The following is a 21,890-nucleotide window of genomic DNA, read 5'->3' as shown; positions in this document are numbered from 1 at the left end:
TATGTACCTCAGAATTCTCTTCAGAAAACTATGCTATATGTTATATAAAACATCTCCTTGACTTTGGATGTCTTAGAATTTAAAACATAACAATCTACCAATAAGTTAATTATGCATGGGGTTTTGACTCACCATTTCATTAAATGTTGGGTTTCTAGTTTTTCGAGAAATCTTGGTTTTACGTTTCGATGTTTTATGAGTATCTGGAAGTAGGTATGTTTTTACATATGGATTCGGATCCGCTCCATCTTCAGTAACCTATGAAAAAAACACTTTATGAATCTTCTCTCCAGGGTATAAAATATAATATGCTCAGTAAAATGTACAAAATGTACTTAGACTATGAGTTTACTGAAATAAAAATGAAACAGTCCTTGAGGACAGATGAGTATAAGTAAAATATACAAAGAATAAAAAACATTAACCAGTTGATTACTGCAATCAGAAAAGGTCAAAAGTGATACCTGAGCTGTGTGCTGAACATAGCTAGAAACACTCTACTAGGTAGAGGTGAAGAAAAGCATTCTAACCATGGGTGAGACACCACACAAGGCAAGAAGTAGATGACAGAATGTCATGAATGGGGAATGCTAAGTAGGCCTAAATTTAATTATACAACGTCCATGTTGCTCTCCATTACTTCAGTTTTGAGAGACAACCTTTCTTCCCACTTAAACTATTCAAGAGTAATAATTTTGGCTTAGTTTGATTTGCAGGAATATGGAAGGCACAGAGAGAATAATGCATGAACCTCCTGGAACTCTAGTTCTAGAGGTCTACTTTTGACCTCTAGCTCAGAGCAGAGTATGATGGGCATTAAAGCCTATAGAAGAAGAGTCTGTCCTTTTCCTAGATGCAGTAGAGACACTGAAACCAAAGCAAGGCAAAGATAATCAGGGGCGCCTCTCCAATACCAATGTGGCAGATGTAGGTAGGACAGACTGCAAACAAAAGACCGATACAAAGAGAATAAGGCCGCCATGGCAACAGCACATGAAAATGAAGGTCTAAACTACAGCTGGGGAACAGCTCTGTGAAAAAAGAGAGGAAAGAGGTGTTAAGCATGGTGGGAATGGAATTACAAAAACTTGGCAACTGACTGGAGGGAGATTCAAGGACTTTGGAGGTTGCAAGAAAGGATGCTGCTGCTATTGATTAAGAAACAGTAAAGTTTCTTTTGAAAATTAATTTCGAAAAAAAGCTAATTTTGAAAAAAAGTCATGAAAGTTTTTTTTGATTTCTTGGGTTTGAGATTCCTGTTAGACATTCTATGAAGATGTCAAGCAGGGAACTGGAGCTCAGGAGTGACATGAGGTCCAAAAAGTTTGCAGGAGAAAGAGTGTCTAGGAAGTGGCAGTGGCCAACAATGTCAAATGTGACAGAGAAGCCAAAGAGGAAGAGGACAAATATAATTTGATTTAGCTACCAAGATATTACTAATAACCTTGGAGAGGGCAGCTTCAGATGAGTGGTTAGAACTGGAAGCCAATTACTGGGCTTATAACCCGAAGAGATACTAAAGAAGGGAAAGGGACCCGTATGTACCAAAATGTTTGTGGCAACCCTGTTTATAGTGGCTAGAAACGGGAAAATGAATGGATGCCCATCAACTGGAGAATGGTTAGGTAAATTGTGGTATATGAATGTTATGGAATATTATTGTTCTGTAAGAAATGACCAGAAAGATGAATACAGAGAGGCCTGGCGAGACTTACATGAACTGATGCTAAGTGAAATGAGTAGAACCAGGAGATCATTATATACCTCAACAACAATACTGTATGAGGATGTATTCTGGTGGAAGTGGATTTCTTTGACAAAGAGATCTAACTCAGTTTCAGTTGATCAATGATGGACAGAAGCAACTACACCCAAAGAAAGAACACTGGGAAATGAATGTGAACTGTTTGCATTTTTGTTTTTCTTCCTGAGTTATTTCTACCTTCTATATCTAGGATATACTATGACATATTTAACATGTATAGGACTGCTTGCCATCTGGGGGAGGAGGTGGAGGGAGGGAGTGGAAAAATCGGAACAGAAGTGAGTGCAAGGGATAATGTTGTAAAAAATTACCCTGGCATGGGTTCTGTCAATAAAAAGTTATTAAAAAATAAAATTAAAAAAAAAAAAAAGAACTGGAAGCCAGATTTGAAAGGTTTTGGGGGAAAAAAACAAGCATGGACTTCTTTTTCTAGGAGTTGACAGTGAAAGGGAGAGATGTGAAGATAGTTTCATGAAGATTTTATGTTTTAAATACAGGAGATATCTGAGCATGTTTGTAGGAAACAAATGAGGAACAAGAGTACAGAAATGGGAATGAGTGAAGAGATAAGCTCCAAGGAGAGTCAATTAGGAACAGAATCAAAGGTACAGGGAAGAGAAGAGATTTGGTCTTGCCAATCAACAAAAAGGAACTTCTTCAAGATTAGAACAAATGAAGAGAAAGAAAAGACCACCATTGAGGCAATGGGAGGTATTTATATGTGGAAGAGAGGAAAAAAGGAAGATCCTGAAATAGCCTTAATTTTCTCAATAAAGTAAAAGGTGAAATCTTCTGCAAATGCGAATGGAAGGGAAGCTGAAGGAGAGAAGACTTGAAACTAACACTGTGGAGAATACAATAGGAAATCAATCAGGGATGAGTACATTACCATACACCAGTGATGGCCTCAGACTAATTATCATATTAAGACTGTGTTTGAGTGTTTTATCTCTTTACATGAAGATATGGAGTGAGTTTAATATGGCTCTTGGGGATGGAATCATCTACTATGTGAGAGGCTAAATGCCTGATCCAAATTCCTGGCTTCCTGGGAAGACAATTGTCATTGGCCTCTATCATCAGAGGACCCTGAAGAGTGGGGACACCGATCATCTGGAGAAAACTACATCCTGTGATTAACTGCCATCTAATGCTCCCAATCCTGGTAATTGAGAGCCATGGAACAATAAAGTAAAAACCACCTGCCAATTGTAAATCTTCTCTGCACTGCCATCCTCATTTCTACTCACATCTATTTCTCCCCAACATAAATATGCTCTACACACACCTATGTTAGTTCTTTACCTCTTTTGCCCTCCTTTTTTTCTGTGTCCTTGAGGATCTCTGTACATCATTAAGAAACTTCCCATTTTCCTATCACTTCTCACTATTTACTCACTGTTTGTGCTCACAAAAATCTGACTGTCTTAGAGGACAACAAATCCCTGGTAACCCTCCTTAATACTAACTATTCCTTTTTATGGGATATTGCTTCTCATGTTTACTACCTATGTGACTCCGAACAACCTATTTAATATCCCTGAGCCTTAGTTTATCACCTGTAAAATGATGGACTATGTGGCTTTTGAGGTTCTTTCTACAACTCCCACCCCCCCAAATCTATGATTCTAAGGTCAAATCACTATTAAGACAAGGAGAAAAAGATACATCCTTTGCTCCCCACCACTACTTGAAAACTGCCTTTGCCAGCATCGTTCAGCAGCTTTTTCTCCTCTGAATTTCACTTTAACTGTGTCTTCCATCTGGTCCAGACAGCTGGTATTGTCTCTTATAATCCCCCAGGTTACTCTCTCAAATTTGAAGGAAGTTGGATGGGTGGCAGTCTAAATCTTTACACCTTCCTCACAACTAGGAACTTCAATATATACAATAATGTCCCCTTAAACACTCTGGCCTCCCATTTCAAACTCTTCAATTCTAATAACCTACATTTTTAAAACTATTTTACAGGCATAGGGCTCCATCTTATGACTACCAAAAGAGGCAATCAATTTATATTTCACTATCACCAATATTGGTGCTTGCTCTCTCTGAATATAATCTCATATTTTCCCCATAGCTCTACCTAACTCCTCCTCAATCTAATCTTTAATCTCCCCATTCAAATTTCTCCCTTCACCGTGTGACCTTTTAATTTAATTATAAATGTCCATGTTGCTCTTCTGTAATGTCCAGGCTAGTTTTCTGGAGGTCCTCCAGAAGGGCCTCAGTCTCAGCAGGATAGACAACACGACAATGGAAAAGAATAGGGTCCAAAACCTTTATTGTATCCTTCACAGTCTGTGTCTGTCATACTCTGACCCAGTCTTAGTTTGACTCAGTCTCCTCCAGCAGTCTGCCAGTCTGCCAGTCTCAACCAATCTTAGTCTGAGTCTGACTTTGTCCCCAGTTCTCTAAGCCCTTAAATACCTTATTACTATTACATCATTACAGTATACTGAGTATAAGCCAATCTAGAGTGATTACATAATTATATCAAGCTAGGGTAATTATATTATATCAAACTAAAGAGATTATATTATTATATCACACCAAATATATGTGAACTAGAGAAACATTATCTCATCAATTCCATTGAGTTAACACCTTGTTTCAAGTATACTTCTCCAGAGTTCTGGCCCTCTACACTCTCCTTTACTTCAAACTTTGAGAAAGAGACAGCCTTTCTTCCCAAGGCTTGTCTTAGATTCTTAATCCAATTCCACTCTTGTCTTCTCCAGGACTTTGCCCCAATTGATTATTTCTTCTCTCTCATCTTCAATCAACTATCTATTTATTAGCTCCTTAACTACCACCTACAAATATGTTTAGATCATCCTGATCTTTTAAAAGTTTCACTTGATTCTTCTAGTCCCACAATTTCCTATATAAAGAACTAAGCTCACTGTCTTGTCTTTACCACCCACCTGCTTCTCAATCCTTTGTAGTCCATCTTCAGACTTACTTACTCTCTTCTCTCAAAGTTAACAATGACACCATATAGATCTTCCCAAAGCTTCTGATACAACCATTCTTTTAATTCTGATTGCTTCCTGGCTTTTCCAAGATCTCTTTCTTCTGGTTTCCTGCCTGACTACGCTATTCCTTCTTAATCTCCCTTGTTAAATTACCATCTATCTTTAACCAAAAGACAGCCCCCGAAATGCTATCTTATACCCCAATCTCTTCTATCTCACTATTTGCTCTTCTCACAGTTCCAATCTTTTTCTATACACAGATGATTTTCACTTAAATATATCTGACCCTAATTTCTTTATATCATCATCTACTTGCTAGAGAGCTCCACCTAGATGTACCAGCAATTCAACATTAGCAAAACAGAATGTATTCTCCCTAAACCTTTTCTTAGAATAAACTTTCCTATTTCTGTTTATGGAGCTACTATCCTCTCAAGAGGTGACTATGATTCATAACCTTGAAGTAATCTTACTCACAGTCAATCAGATGCTAAGTCACAGCAGCTAAGAGCTGCAAAAATATTCTTCCTAAAGTAGAGATTTGACCATGTCACCTTCCTCCTCATTAAAATCTTAAGTAATTCCATCCTGTTTCTAAGACAAAACACAAAATTCAAATGAAGATTTAAAGCAGGCTATAAAAGTTTCTAGCTGTTCTTCTAGACTAATTTCTTATTACCATCACCATCATACACACTATGTTTAAGTCAAACAAATATATTAGTTTTATCCTACACTCAACTTCCTGCTGTAATACATCTGGTAACATCATCCCCTTGCCTGGAACACACTTCCTTCTCATCACCTTCCAGAATCCTTACCTAACTCAATTCTCAGATTAGTTGCCATTTCTTCTATAAAGCTTTCCTTCATTCCTCCTAATTATTAGTGTTCTTTCTCTTCCTAAATTATTTTGATTTTATTTAGCTGTTCTAATAAATGGACTACAAGAGCTGAACCAAAGATAAGTTCAATGTGGGGAAATGATAAATGTCTGTTGATTTGAAATATGTAGCATTATAAAAGCAAAAAATTGAGCTTTCATTTCAGTCACTCACGAGATCTTTGATATGCATCACCATGATGAAAAGAGTGCCATTTCGATAAGAAATGGACAATTTCACTGCTCCTCCTACTTGGCCAGAGGTAGGACTCAAGGGATTTGCATCTGAAAAAAATAAATATTTTTATTTTTATTTTATCCTTTTGCTATGAAATCATTCCAAGTTTCAGTGAATGAATGTATATAGTTTCTTATTTATGTCTAACTGAAGATCATATTCCAGGACTAGAAGGGAGCCAAAAAAATCAATTTATCCAACTTCTAATTGTCCTGATGAAAACTCATGGAGGTGACTGATACTTGTTCAATATGTACAGCTTCTGCAGGAAGCATCACCAAGAAATAGTGTTAAAACACATTTTCGCTGACTCTAGAGCCAGTGATATTTCCATTCTATCATGTATATCAATGCTTTGAAAACTTTAAAGTGCAACACAAAGTCAGGTATCATTATTAAATATGATAGACTTCAATCCTCTGAAGATGTGTGATTACTTGTGTGAGTGATTCCTCTAACAAGAACGCATTTCAATTTCTTTATGTCTTAGTAAATAAGAGGTGCCAAAAATTCTTAATGCAAGGCCAATATGGTGATAGAATCAAATCCAAACATCAGTGAAACATCACAGTAAGAATGAGTGAAAATAACTTTGATAATATGAGAAAGTAAAATAGTCAAACAAGACATAGAATTGTTCTACTTAAGCACTTTTGTATACTGTTAGAAATCCTACCCACAGAAGAAACAGACTGGCTGGAAAAATGATGGAGAAAAAAATTCACTTTTTTTTTTTTTTTTTCCAGGAAGACTACATCAAAAAATCATTTTTGGGTGACAAGTGTCTTTTGGAAAAAGCAATAATAATAATAACTTATGTTAAATTATACTTTACAGTCTAAAAAGGAATTTACAAAAAAGATCAATTTAATCTTTATAAACTTACTAAGACAATAGGTTAATATAATATTAATATTAATCATAAATCATTATAGCCAGTTTACAGAAGAAAATTTGCCCAAGGTCATACAGTTGTTAAGTAGCACAGCCCAGACTGGAAGTCCAAAGCTCTTGCTATTTCACTTCAATGTTTTACCTTTTATCTTTAATCTTTTATCTATAAAGGGAGAAGAAACAATTTTACCTGCAGATCTAGCAATTCCTTCAGCTTTCTCATCACGAAGTAAAGGATGGAAAAAAGTACAAACAAGATCACACTGTGTTTGAAGGAAGAAAAAAATTACCTATTAGTTTAATAATTACTAAACACATTAAAAATAAATGACATACACATATATAAACTCATTTATAAAAATCACCTCTGAAACATCTACTGAAGCAGTCATCAAACTCTGTAAATAACTGTTGAGTTCAATTTTTCTTTTAGCTGCTACATCTTTTATGTGAGTTCTTCCCAGAACCATCCTATTAGGAAAGCTAAAAAAGAAAATTACAAATTATTCTTGTGTATGTAAATCTATTTACATTTAAATGGAAGAATGTCTGCTCTTAAATTATCTGTTTTTCTTCATCATGAAATTTATACAAAGTCACAATTTACAACAAAATATTTTAGTGTGTTCAAACTCAAGAATGCACAAATGTATTTAAGAAATGAAGATGGGAAAATTCAAAAAAGTACTTTAAGACGTTAAAAATGATTGATTTTATCCCTTGGGATATTATCTCTACAATAAAGAAAATTATTTTATGAGTTGCTATAATTAATAAAAATCACTATGCAAAGAAAAACTACTCAAAGAAAACTACTCAACATATAACTCAAGGAAATCAAAGATAGAAAGAAAAGTTCAATTAATATGATTCTAATTAAAAACTGGAAGGATAGTTAGGTGGTGCAATGGAGTTAGGCCTGGAGTCAGGAAAACCTAAGTTCAAAATCAACCTGACACTAGCTGTGTGACTCTGAGAAAGTCATTTAATTCTGTTTGCTTCAGTTTCCATATCTCTAAAATGAGTGAGAAATAGAAATGGCAAAATACTACAGTATCTTGCAAGAAAATGCCAAAAACCTTCACAAAGAGTCAGACATGATTGAAAACAACAACTGAAAATAAATGGCTGAACAAAATGATATATGGATATAGTAGAATATTACTGTATAGTATGAAATACATTCAGTTTAGAGAAAAAATTTACACAAAATGGAATAGAATAAAATAAGTAGAACCATAAGAACAACATACTCAGTGACTACACTGTAAATTTTAAAAAATCATTAAAAGGAAGCCACTAATGGAAAAGGACCCACATGTGCAAAAATGTTTGCAGCAGCTCTTTTTTGTAGTGGTAAGAAACTGGAAACTGAGGAGACATTCATCAATTGTGAAATGGCTGAATAAGATGTGGTATATGAATATGATGGAATAAGAAAAAAATCAGTAGACTGATTTCAGAAAGGCCTAGAAAATCTTATTTGAATTGATGCTAAATGAAGTGAGCAGAACCAGAAGATCATCATACACATCAACAACAAGATTATACGATGACCAACTCTGATGGACATGGCTCTTTTCAACAATGAGGTGATTCAGGCCAATTCCAACCTATTTGTGATAGAGAAAGCCATCTGCACCCAGAAAGAGAACTATGGGGAATGAATACAGATTTTAACAGAATATTTTCACCTTTTTTGTTATTGTTTGTTTTCTGTTTTCTTTTTTTTCTTTTCCTTTTTGATCTGATTTTTCTTATGTAGCTTGAAAAATGAGGATTTAGAAGAATTGCACATTTTAACCTATATTGAATTACTTGCTATCTAGAGGAAGGGAGTAGGAGAAGGTAGGGAGAAGAATTTGGAAATAAGGTTTATGTTGAAAGCTATCTTTGCATGTATTTTATTTATTTATTTATTTATTTTCCATAGTTATGACTTTTTATTGATAGAACCCATGCCTGGGTAATTTTTTTACAACATTATCCCTTGCACTCACTTCTGTTCGGACTTTTCCCCTCCCTCCCTTCACTCTCTCTCCCAAATGGCAAGCAGTCCTATACATGTTAAATATGGCACAGTATATCCTAGAAACAATATATGTGTGCAGAACTGAACAGTTCTCTTGTTGCACAGAAGAATTGGATTCAGAAGGTAGAAATAACCCGGGAAGAAAAACAAAAATGCCAACAGTTTACATTCATTTCCTAGTGTTCTTTCTTTGGGTGTAGCTACTTCTGTCCATTATTGATCAATTGAAACTGAGTTAGATCTTCTCTTTGTCAAAAAAAATCCACTTCCATCAGAATACATCTTCATACAGTATCGTTGTTGAGGTATATAATGATCTCCTGGTTCTGCTCATTTCACTTGGCATCAATTCACATAAGTCTCTCCAAGCCTCTCTGTATTCGCCCTGTTGATCATTTCTTACAGAACAATAATATTCCATAACATTCATATATCACAATTTACCTAACCATTCTCCAATTGATGGGCATCCATTCATTTTCCAGTTTCTAGCCACTACAAACAGGGCTGCCACAAACATTTTGACACATATAGGTCCCTTTCCCTTCTTTAGTATCTCTTTGGGGTATAAGCCCAGAAGTAGCACCTTTGCATGTATTTTAAAAATAAAAAGCTATTTAAAAAAAAAAAAAAAGAAGAAGAAGCCACTATTTCCAGAGAACACTGTCAGAAAAAAAAATGGACTAATAAAACTTATTTTAAAAAATCACCTGGCAAGATGTCCTCCCAACTGCCATCACAAAATAAAAATATTGCAATAACAGATCTTTCATTCTCCTCAAACTTTCCCCCATCCAGTTAGCCTTCATATCATTCTCAGTCTAATTTTCCAAATAAATACTTCATGTTATTCTTTTGCTCAAAAAATTTTCAATGGCTCTCCTCTTTCAAACTTCTCAATTTCTGTTAAAAATGCTGCTACCAGCCCTATTTGCAGTGGCTAGAAACTGGAAAATGAATGGATGCCCATCAATTGGAGAATGGCTGGGTAAATTGTGGTATATGAATGTTATGGAATATTATTGTTCTGTAAGAAATGACCAGCAGGATGAATACAGAGAGGACTGGCGAGACTTACATGAACTGATGCTAAGTGAAATGAGCAGAACCAGGAGATCATTATACACTTCGACGATATTGTATGAGGACATATTTTGATGGAAGTGGATTTCTTTGACAAAGAGACCTAATTAAGTTTCAATTGATAAATGACGGACAAAAGCAGCTACACCCAAAGAACGAACACTGGGAAACGAATGTGAACTATCTGCATTTTTGTTTTTCTTCCCGAGTTATTTATACCTTCTGAATCCAATTCTCCTTATGCAACAAGAGAACTGTTCGGTTCTGCAAACATATATTGTATCTAGGATATACTGCAACATATCCAACATATAAAGGACTGCTTGCCATCTAGGGGAGGGGGTGGAGGGAGGGAGGGGAAAAAAAAATCGGAAAAGAAACGAGTGCAAGGGATAATGTTGTCAATATAAAGTAATCATTAAATAAAAATTAAAAAAAAAAGAAAAAAAGAAAAAAAAACATTAAAAAAAAATAAAAATAAAAATGCTGCTACCCTTCAACCCATCTCAGGTTCACAATCTCAGCACTGTCTTCAACTTTTCACTCTCCTTCATCCCCTTATCAAATCTGATGCTAGATCCTGCCATTTATACTTCACAACATCTTTTTATCTCTAATTCCTTCTCTATATTCCGATGATTGCCATATTAATTATAAGGAGACCTCACTGGTCTCCCTGCCTCAAGTCTCTCACCACTTAATGACTGGCATATAATATAATAGTGCTAAATAAATGCTTATTGCCTTGTGTCTTACAGTTACCAAAGTATTTTAATGTGCTATAATGCTGAAATAGACAATATCAGAGAAAACTGGGTAATATGAATTGCAGAGTGAACAGAATGAGAAGCACAGAAAATAACAGTAAAGAAAAACTAGTTTGAAAGATTTAAGAACTCTGATTAATGCAAGAGCAATCATATCACTAAAGGTTCCAGGATGAATAATGCTATATACTTCCTGATAATGAAGGTTAAGAGAGCCAAAAACACAGCTGCTATGTGCTTTCCTTTTTGTTTATTATTCTTAAATTTTACATTCTCTTCTTTCAATTTTTAATTTTGGGGTACAGAGTAGGAAAAAGAAAGCTAGGGAAAGAACCATTTTAAACATTTTTAAAAAAATGTATAGTATAAAATAGCAGAGTGTTCAAAAAGAAGCAGGTAGGGCAACTGTAAAAAATGTGTAGAATTTGCTATATATTTTCTTCCTTTCTTTCAGTGGGGTTAAGTGACTTGCCTAGAGTCACACAGTTACTAAGTGTCTAATGCCAAATTTGAACTCTTTAGGACTAGTATTATCTATACTATATCACCATCTATAACACCATCTAGTCGCCTGTATGTATATAGACATATATGTGAAAATTCAGACATATACAGGCGTATAAACAGATATCTTAAAAGAAAGCACTGTAATCATTTAAAAAGAAATTTGGAATTATGCAAATAAAGTGAACTAGATTCCATTATTAAACTTATACTCCAAGGAAGCTATCAAGAAAAAAAAAATCCCCATATACGTTCCAAAATATATAACTTTTTTGGAATGATGACTAGGAATTGGAAACAAACAATATCCAATCAATTGGAGAATGACTGAAAAAAATATGGCATTATGAACATGAAGGAGTATTTCCATTATGTATTCCAATACACTATTGTGCTTCAGAATAATGGATGTGATAAAGAGAAACATGAAAAGATCTACATGAACTGACTCAGAGTAAAATAAGTACAGCAAAGAAATAACTACAGCAATTTAAATGGAAAGAATGACATGCCCAAAAATTTAACCTAAATGTAAAACAATTATAAAGATGGCCTCAAGTGAAGAGATAAGAGAAGCCACCCCCTAACCAACCCCTTAGTAAAGGTGGGAGATCCACATTTAGTATATATTTTTTAATGGAATGGAAATTTCAAACTTAACTAATTTTTTTTTTTAATGAATTACCATTAACAATCATCTAGAGTCAACTTCATTAAAATAAAAATTAGTGAAGTTTGAAAGTTATGAGCTGGAATTATGTAGAATTTGTACCTAAAACAATTTTCATATCATATTTGTTAATTACAATTTTCTGTGAAGGGTGTCTCATTTGAAATATAGTACTTTACTTTCCATTCCCTCAATTCCTTCAAAGCTAACCTTAAGCACCAATGTCCATATGAAGTTGTTCCTAATCATCATCTTGTAAATACTTGTATATACATATGCTGTTTCTCTCAACAAATGTAAACTACTTGAGGGCAGAATGTGTTTCCTTGTCTCTTCTTTTCATTTCAATAATGCAATACTCACAAAAGGTGCTAAGTTTACTAATTTTAATTTGGTATACAATCTTTTAGTTATTAGTCTCTCTTAAATAAGTTAAGCTAGTGCCTAAGAAAGCATTCAGGCCATTGTTCTTATCAGTATCACATTCAAGTCTTTCCAATTTAGTAGGATCTGTCAAAGCTTTCTTCTTGCTCAATGTAGATTTTTTTTTCAACGTAAAATTTTAATAAATGATTGCTAAATTAAGTTGAAATGAGAATCCAGGCTTTTACCTCCATGCCATGGCTTTGGAGAAAAATTTTAAGTGAGGAAAATTATCCTTTATTAGAACTAAATTCAATGTTTAATTTATTTTAGGAACCTGGTAACAGTTTAATTTTTCTTCCCCTTGCTTCTGTCTTTTGTTCCATTTTAAATTATGTTTCCTGTTTGAAATGGTGTTTAATTTTCAAAAAAACACATTTTATTGATGACTTTTGATCACAGGGATTTCTGGAAAACTTTATTGCACTGTTGGGTCCATATTTCAGAGGAAAAAATTAAGCAAAAATAACATTCTTAATTTTTTAAATTGCCCAACTCCTGTTTGGAAGTAAGTAGGTTATATTACCTAAAAAAGCAAAAATTATCACTTATTGGTCTTTTTTGTCAAGGTTTTGTCCTTGATGCCCAAAACAAAACAAAACAACACAGAACCCACATAGGTAATTGATACCTCACACATGTGCACGTGCACAAAGATATACACAGACATGTTCACAGATTCCAGTGAGCAGGGAGATGCAAAAGCTTTTAGTACTGGTCAGCAATAGATTGTGTGCTGTATAAGATCAACTCCAGCTAAGTACAGTGAAGATCACCACTAGAATATTGGCCAACTATAATGATTCTCTTCCTCTCCTCTCCCCCCCCAAACCCTCAGAAACTCATTAACTAACAGATTTGTCTCATCAGTTTGTGTGTATGTGTGAGAGAGTTAATCTTTATAAGTAATTTTACTGGTATTCTTTTCTCCCCATTTATTTAATATTTTATTTCTCTCAGTTACATGTTAAAACAATTTTTAACATTTGTTTTAAACACTCTGATTTCTAGAATCTCTCCCCTCCTCCCTATTGCCCTACCCCCCAAGGCACATGTGAAATTATGCAAAATATTTCCATAAAAGTCAGATTGCAAAAGAAAACATAGATCTTCTCCCCCCATGCCCCTCTGCAAACAAAACAAAGCAAAACAAAACAAACAAACAAAAAAAATAAAGTTAAAAAAATGCCTGAGTTTGTATTCAGATACAAACTGTTCTTTTTCTGGGTATAGATAGCATTTTTCATTATTTAAGTCCTTCAGAGTAGTTTTAGGTTACTGTATTGCTGATAATAGCAAAGTCATTCACGGATCATCAGCCCATAACTTTGCTATCACTATGCACACAGTACATTTCACTTTGCATGAGCTCATGGAGAACTTTCCAGGTTTTTCTGAGAGCATCCTGCTCATCATTTCAAGAAATTTATTGGTATTCTTAAGAGCCACTTTGATATACTTTTTCTATTAAGTCACACTGAAGTCATAAATGTTTATAAATGTAGTAATAACCACAGAAAACTGATAGTGAAATAGCTGTTAAGAATATCAGTAAAAATAAAAAAGTAAAATGAATAATAAACTGTACACAGAAAGGGCTTAAATTAGGATGTTGTTGTTGAGTCATTTCAGTCATGTTTGACTCTTCATGATCCCATTTGAGCTTTTCTTGGCACAGATAAAAAAGTGGAATGCCATTTCCTTCTCCAGCTCACTTTATAGAAGAGGAAACTGAGGCACACAGGATTAAGTGACTTGCTCAGGGTCATACAGCTATTAAGGCTAGATTTTAACTCAAATTCTCCTTCTAGGACTGACACACTATCCACTGCAGTACTTGGCTAGTGGGTTGTATTTTATCCTTTTTCATATAGTTATGAAAAAATGGGATTTTAAAATATGATTATGATGTGTACATATATACTGGATTTAACATATATTTTTACCATGTTAAACATATATTGGATTACTTGCTATCTAGGGAAGGGAGAGAAGGGAGGGGAATTGAACACAAGGTTTTGCAAGGATTAATGCTGAAAAATTATTCATGCATATCTTTTGAAAATTAAAAAGCTTTAATAATAAAATTTTAAAATATGATTATGGTTAGCACAAAGGAAAGAATTGATACTTTGCTTAAATATGCTAGGCCTCCATATTTCTGATTTTTAGTACTTAATAAATACAAATAATAGCTGTATTAATAGAATTTATTAAACAAACATTTATCAATTATTCAAAGAGGAGTTCTGCAATTGAAACAGGCAGCAAGATAAGTATGATATAACTTCATCTGATATTTACTTGGCAGTGACTTTTCTCCTTATGTAATGATTAAGGACAATGACTCTTCCAGAGAACCAGTATTGAAATCACTGTTTTCTGCTGATTATAGTAACAAATAGCAAAAATCTATAAATAAAATAGATCATGCTTTCCATGTTGTAGATGTTTGTCACAATTTACTAACTTACAAAATTTTGTCAACATAAAATCTTTTAAATTTCATTTGATAATGTTTGAAAAATCAATTTTTTAGTTTAAATAAATAATATAAATGTAAAAGCTTGATAGAGAACATACCCTGGTAACTTCCAAAGCGGAAAAAGAATGCTAAGTTTGTTGTGAAGTTCCTGAAATTCATCAAATGTCCGGAAGACAAATGAAGGTTCAATCTGTCCTTCTCTCAAAACTCGTACTACGTAAACCTGAAAAAGACAATAATTAAAACTAAACATTACTATTATAATAAAGATTTTTCTTTCCAAACGTTAAGAAAATCTGTGGCAGTATGTAGTATAGTAGTATAGTATGTAGCAAAGTCAGTTGTATGTAACCTTGTATACGAAAATGTTTATACAGGAGAATATAATAAATAGAAACAGATTTGAAACTGGGTCCTTTCTTTTTTTTGGTGAGGCAATTATGGTTAAGTGAATTGCTCAGTCACACAGTTAGGACCTGTTGAGTGTCTGAGGCTGCTTTTGAACTCAGGTCCTCCTGACTCTAGAGCCAGTGCTCTCTATCCACTGCGTCATCTAGCTGCCCCAGAAGCTGGGTCCTTATAAAATATTTTGTTCAAATCCTTAATTTTTACAGATCTGCCATTTATGAAAGCCATACAGTGCTTAGTATTCCAAAGACCATTGGCTTAAATTATTAGGAGTAAAAAGGCAAAATAGATAGTTATTCCTCATATTCAAGATAATAAATTAGTAAACCAGACACTCCATAGCTAATTTGAAATTCATTATAAACCCAATATTATAGTATCACTTTATTTAATGGCACCATTTTTGATGAGCGCTTAAAAGTAAAACTTTAATTTGATGCCTGGGGTTTTTAATGGAACCTGTAATTGCATTTTAAGGGACAAATAGCTAGTGATAGACTCAATAAAACATTAAGAGTCTGAAAATGCTTTGGTTCCTTGACTTTGGATAATTTATTGAATAAAAATGACACAAAAATAATTCAGAAAATAAAAAAATAAAAAGAAGAGTGTAGGAAAAGAGATTAATAAAATATACATATAAATTTACAAACAATTCATTACTTACATAATGTTTATCTGGGTTGTATTTCTTATGGTATGTAAAAACAGAAACTTCCTTGATTCGACCATCTTGTTTAAAGGAATATGTTTTGGGTGAAAATGAAAGAATGGGCTCATCATTAGAAGGAAGTCCAGAAAAACGAAGTTGAGCAAGATTGTGAATGAAGAAATTAAACTTTGTAGCTATGCTCCCCAGACTTGATTCAATTAACCTAAAAACATACCAAGAAATTAAAAAGCAATGAATGCTGGTAATGTTTAGATGCTTTTTGAAAAGAAAAATAAATTAATGCATTTCAAGCAAGGTTCTAGTTTTCTGCCAAATTCGCTTTATTAAATGGATCAAGTCCCATTACAATGTCTCAAGAAAACAAAAAATTCAGAATAGGTGACTTACGGATCATTTCTTTTCCCACTATACAATAACTATTTATTTTACTAAGTGTGAATGAGTACAGGGCATTTACAAAAGTATATGAGGGTGTTAGGGAATAAATGGTGTGAAGCCACAATGTTCACTCCATCTTTCTTATTCAATGGTACATTAACCAGTAAAGTGAATAGGGATGAAAGCTAATAGCTGTTCCTTTATTTAAAAATATTTTCTACATTGATTATACAATTAGAAATGCAATGGGATTAACTCCTCTTCCAAAATTAATTCAGGAAGACTAAAACAAAGATTTAATATATACCAAAAAAAAATTCTTAAGAACATTCTCACAAAACCCAACAGCTAAGAGTTACAAAAAGAAATTCCATTTAAAGGAACTACTGATTGTATAAACTATTTAGGAATCTATCTGCCAAGGGAAAATCAGAAACTTTATGAGCAAAACTACAAAACACTTTCCACACAAATTAAGTCTGATCTAACCAACTGGAAAAATATTAAATGCTCTTGGATTGGGCGAGCAAATATAATAAAGATGACAATACTACGTAAATTAATCTATTTATTTAGCGCTATACCAGACTCCCAAAAAACTACTTCGATGAACTAGAAAAAATAACAACAAAGTTCATATGGAAAAACAAAAGGTCAAGAATTTCAAGGGAATTAATGAAAAAAAAAATCAAATGAAGGTGGCCTAGCTGCACCAGATCTAAAATTATATTATAAAGCAGCAGTTACTAAAGCCATCTGGTATTGGCTAAGAAATAGACTAGTTGATTAATGGAATAGGTTAGGTTCAAAGGACAAAACAGCCAATAACTTTAATAATATAGTGTTTGACAAACCCAAAGACCCCAGTTTTTGGGATAAGAACGCATTATTTGAAAAGAATTGCTGGGAAAATTGGAAATTAGTATGGCAGAAACTAGGCATTGACCCACACTTAACACCGTACACCAAGATAAGGTCAAAATGGGTTCGTGACCTAGGCATAAAGAATGAGATTATAAATAAATTGGAAGAGCATAGGATAGTTTACCTCTCAGACCTGTGGAAGAGGGAGGGAGGAATTTATGACCAAAGAAGAACTAGAGATCACTATTGACCACAAAATAGAAAATTTTGATTATATCAAATTGAAAAGTTTTTGTACAAACAAAACAAATGCAGACAACATTAGAAGGGAAACAATAAACGGGGAAAACATTTTTACAATCAAAGGTTCTGATAAAGGCCTCATTTCCAAAATATATAGAGAAATGACTCTAATCTATAAGAAATCAAACCATCCTCCAATTGATAAATGGTCAAAGGATAGGAACAGACAATTCTCAGATGAAGAAATTGAAACTATTTATAGACATATGAAAATATGTTCCAAATCATTATTAATCAGAGAAATGCAAATTAAGACAATTCTGAGATACCACCACACACCTGTCAGATTGGCTAGAATGACAGGGAAAGATAATGCGGAATGTTGGAAGGGATGTGGAAAAACAGGGACACTGATACATTGTTGGTAGAATTGTGAACACATCCAGACATTCTGGAGAGCAGTTTGGAACTATGCTCAAAAAGTTATCAAACTGTGCATACCCTTTGATCCAGCAGTGTTTCTACTGTGTTTATACCACAAAGAGATACTAAAGAAGGGAAAGGGACCTGTATGTGCCAAAATGTTTGTGGCAGCCCTGTTTGTAGTGGCTAGAAGCTGGAAAATGAATGGATGCCCATCAATTGGAGAATGATTGAGTAAATTGTGGTATATGAATGTTATGGAATATTATTGTTCTGTAAAGAATGACCAGCAGGATGAATACGGAGAGGACTGGCGAGACTTACATGAACTGCTGCTAAGTGAAATGAGCAGAACCAGGAGATCATTATATACCTCAACAACGATACTGTTTGAGGATGTATTCTGATGGAAGTGGATCTCTTCGATAAAGAGAGCTAATTCAGTTTCAATTGATCAAGGATGGACAGAAGCAGCTACACCCAAAGAAAGAACACTGGGAAATGAATATAAACTGCTTGCATTTTTGTTTTTCTTCCCAGGTTATTTATATCTTCTGAATCCAATTCTCCCTGTGCAACAAGAGAACTGTTTGGTTCTGCACACATATATTGTATCTAGGATATACTGTAACCTATTCAACATGTAAAGGACTGCTTGCCATCTGGGGGAGGGGATGGAGGGAGGGGAGAGGAAAAAATGGAACAGAAGTGAGTGCAAGGGATAATGCTGTAAAAAATTACCCTGGCATGGGTTCTATCAATAAAAGGTTATTTAAAAAAAAAAAAAAAAAGAACATTCTCGGTATTAATAAAGAATTGGAAACAAAGCAGGTACCCATCAATTGGAACACATCAAAAAGATTAAAAAGTTGTGATATTTGTGTGTGTGTGTGTGTGTGTGTGTGTGAACTGAACAAAATGTCAGAATAATATTTAATGCCCATTATTTATATAATGTTTTAAACTCTGCAAAGTATTTCATATCTTATTTGATACTTACAATAATTTCATGAAATAGATGATATTATTGTCTCTTTTTATATAAGGATGAGGAAACTGAGATTAAGAGAAGTGCCCTGCCCTTGATCACACAGCCAGAAAGAATCTGAGATAAGATTTAGATTTAGATGAGGCAGACTCTCAGGTCTAGTGCTCTATGACTATGTCACCTAGCTCAGAAGATTTATATGATTTAGAGTGAAAAAAAGACAATCAAGAAAACCAAGAAAATAGTACTTATAAGCCCAGTTAAGTAAATGAAAAAATCTCCAAATGAAAAAATAATTTAAGTCCCAGAGAATAGATAAAAAAACAAAAAACATAACCACACTTCTCTTCCTTTGGTCAAATCAACAAACACTTATTAAGTGCATACTATGTGCTAAACACCACACAAAAAACAGTCTCTGTTCTCAAGGAGCTCAGTCTAATAATGGGGAAATAACACAAAACCAAATTATACACAAAAAAGATAGAGATTGACAACTTTGGAGGTAATCTTGGAGAGAAGTGGTTATATTAAGGAGGTCTGGGAAAGGATTCTTGGAAAAGATTGGACTTGAGCTGAAATTTGAAAATTTCAGTGAAATGAGGGGACAGATTAAGGACAGAGAACAGTCAGTGAAAGTACATGGAGTTGTGACAGTGTTGATGTCTGATCACAGAGAATATGAAGATGAGTAAGGAAAGGTAAGAAGGTGCCAGGTTATGAAAGACTTTAAAAAATGGAACATGAACAACATGAAAGAGATATTAAGTAAAAAACACTGGATGCTCTTTCTTTTGCAAATAAACATCTTTCAGTGTTGTGATTTTCTTTTTTCATTTTATTTGTGCAAATTAAGATTTACCAGTGTAAAATTGAGCAAAGTATTAATTTTGGCCCTTTTCCTAATGTATTTAAGCATATTATACTTTGTTTAAAAAAAAATTGTGGGTTTTTTTAGGTATTTCATACCTTGTAAAGAAAATTGTAGCTTCTGCATCTGTAGTTTGGGGCTGAAGAGCATCTCTGACATATTTTAAGTCCTGAATACTTGTAAGTTCTGGTAGCCCTGAAGGAATCATCTATAGAAGAAAAATAAAAAATATAGTAAATTTGAGATAAATGTAAAGTTAATTTTAAATTTAAAGAAAAAAAAAAACACCTACATCTAAACTGCCAGTTTGGAATAAACAACATCAATGGATTACAGTTCCATAAGGACTGTCTTTAGATTATGTTATAAAATGAGATTAGATATCATTAAGTCCAACCCCATTTTACAAAGGAACAAAGATCAAGAGAGATTAAGCAACTTGATCAAGGTAAGAAGCAGAAGAAATTCAGTTCTCCCTGCTCCTAATTCAGTTCTTTTTACTCTATCACACTACTTTTGGTGAACCCCCAATATATTTGGCTATGGGCCGACACTGGAATCAGAAGATCTCAGTTTAATACCTGTCTATGATACAAACAAGTTTTATGACCATGGGCAAGTCACCTAACTTCAATGTCCCAGGCAATTCTCTGAGACTATAGCTAACAGATATTAGTGGAGGATGTTTCCATACTGGTAATGCCCTACATTCAAGACATCAGCATTAGTGGAGGGTGTTTCCCCCACAAGTTCAAACCCTATCCACCAAACCTGGCCTTGTTTAAGGACACATTTCTCATTTTCTCAAATTTTATAGCCAAACCACAAATGTTATATTTAAGAAGATAGTTACCAATGAAAGAAGGTTAAGGAAGAGGTTTGTTTGCTTTCTTATCAAATTATAGGCCTGGCAACAGAGGTCCACAAACAACTGGAAACGAATGGTAGGTTTTTCACCCCCATTAATGACATATGCCATATCAGAGGTTAACACAAAAGGAGCTCGATCCCTGTTTGTAAAATAGCAAAAGATGCAGAAAATACATTTAGAAAAATGTTCAAATCATATTATTAAAACATGATTATTTATCAAAGTGATATTGAACCATTAACTACAACTCTAAGGTAGGGAGCATGCTATTAGGCTCAACATTAAGCAATTTCAATTTTGGATATCTAAATTAGTAATTTATATACTAAGTGCACAATTAACTGAAATAAGTTATTATTTACTTTGATAAATCAACAATCTCACCCCCACAGAGATTTTCACAATCCTAGAGCCTATTTTGAATTTAAGTTGTAAATATTTGTGGAGCTACAACTATAGACATAAAATCACAAGTTCAAACATATTTGAACAACACAAACTAGATTCTGTTTTTACAAAATATTAAATAGTATGATGAAGTTCAAAAAATAATTATCAATCAGGAAAAATAGAAAGCTTATTCATCTAGGTTTAAAAATAAATTGTTAAGCATGGGATCCTGTAAAACCAGTCATGTATTCTGATTTAGTAGAAATTATAACTTTTTATAATTCATGCTAAAAATGAACCACTAAAGTATTAAGAATAACAACAAAGTTGGATAATTTTTAAATAATAGAAACACGTATTCATTCTAGAATTCATATTTAAACAAACCTTTTAAAACTACCAAACATTTGTGCATGGCCCAAAAACTTTCCAAAGTCAATGTGAAACATATGTCCTGTACTTCGTAGCATTATATTGTCATTGTGTCGATCACAGATACCTAACACATAGGTGGCTACACAGCATCCAGCACATGAATAGATGAAATTCTCAGAAGCCTAGGGAAAAAAATGATTTTGTTACTGAAGCATCTTTGAAAAAGAAATTCACCTATGTTTAAAAAAAAAAAATTCCTCAAGGTACCACTACATCATGTGCAAGTTAGTTAATAACTATTTTTAATATATTTGTAACTGAACCCTTGTCAAGCCAATTCTTGCCTACTACTAATTGGCAAAGAGATCTTGCTAATCCCTGAAAATATCTGATTTTTGAGATGAGATGTTCTTCTATCCATTGGCAATTTCTTATGCAGTATAATAAAGTAATAACTCTGTTGTTATTTGAGAGGACTTTATAAAAGCTGTGGCAATTTTCATGTCAATTTCATGATATGAAAAAGATAAAAAGTATATTTTAGCTGTTTGGGGAGACAGTCTTGCTATTTCACGCAGGTTAGAAATTTAGTGGCCAATCATTAGTTTAATTTCAATATATCAAATTGTATAGACAATTTAATATGCTCCATTTTACCAACCTGGGCCAATTTACCACCTTTCT

At 33.7% G+C, this 21,890-nt stretch overlaps 1 protein-coding gene across 1 annotated transcript in view; it reads right to left on the bottom strand.

Moving 5' to 3' along the window:
* PIK3C2A (phosphatidylinositol-4-phosphate 3-kinase catalytic subunit type 2 alpha) overlaps positions 1-21,890 on the bottom strand; it is a 159,933-nt gene that overhangs the window by 3,471 nt on the left and 134,572 nt on the right. The window contains exons 24-32 of the mRNA XM_051965392.1: positions 21,219-21,388; positions 20,424-20,580; positions 19,669-19,778; positions 15,798-16,005; positions 14,821-14,945; positions 7,124-7,241; positions 6,949-7,021; positions 5,802-5,911; positions 133-258 (exon numbers count right to left, since the gene is read on the bottom strand). Of these exons, the coding sequence (XP_051821352.1) occupies positions 133-258; positions 5,802-5,911; positions 6,949-7,021; positions 7,124-7,241; positions 14,821-14,945; positions 15,798-16,005; positions 19,669-19,778; positions 20,424-20,580; positions 21,219-21,388 (1,197 nt within the window). The remainder of the gene's footprint in view (positions 1-132; positions 259-5,801; positions 5,912-6,948; positions 7,022-7,123; positions 7,242-14,820; positions 14,946-15,797; positions 16,006-19,668; positions 19,779-20,423; positions 20,581-21,218; positions 21,389-21,890) is intronic.

Source organism: Antechinus flavipes, chromosome 6, assembly GCF_016432865.1.
Source record: "Antechinus flavipes isolate AdamAnt ecotype Samford, QLD, Australia chromosome 6, AdamAnt_v2, whole genome shotgun sequence".
NCBI lineage: Eukaryota > Metazoa > Chordata > Mammalia > Dasyuromorphia > Dasyuridae > Antechinus > Antechinus flavipes.
Note: the sequence above shows the minus strand (reverse complement) of the source record. Positions and strands in the feature narration are given on the sequence as shown.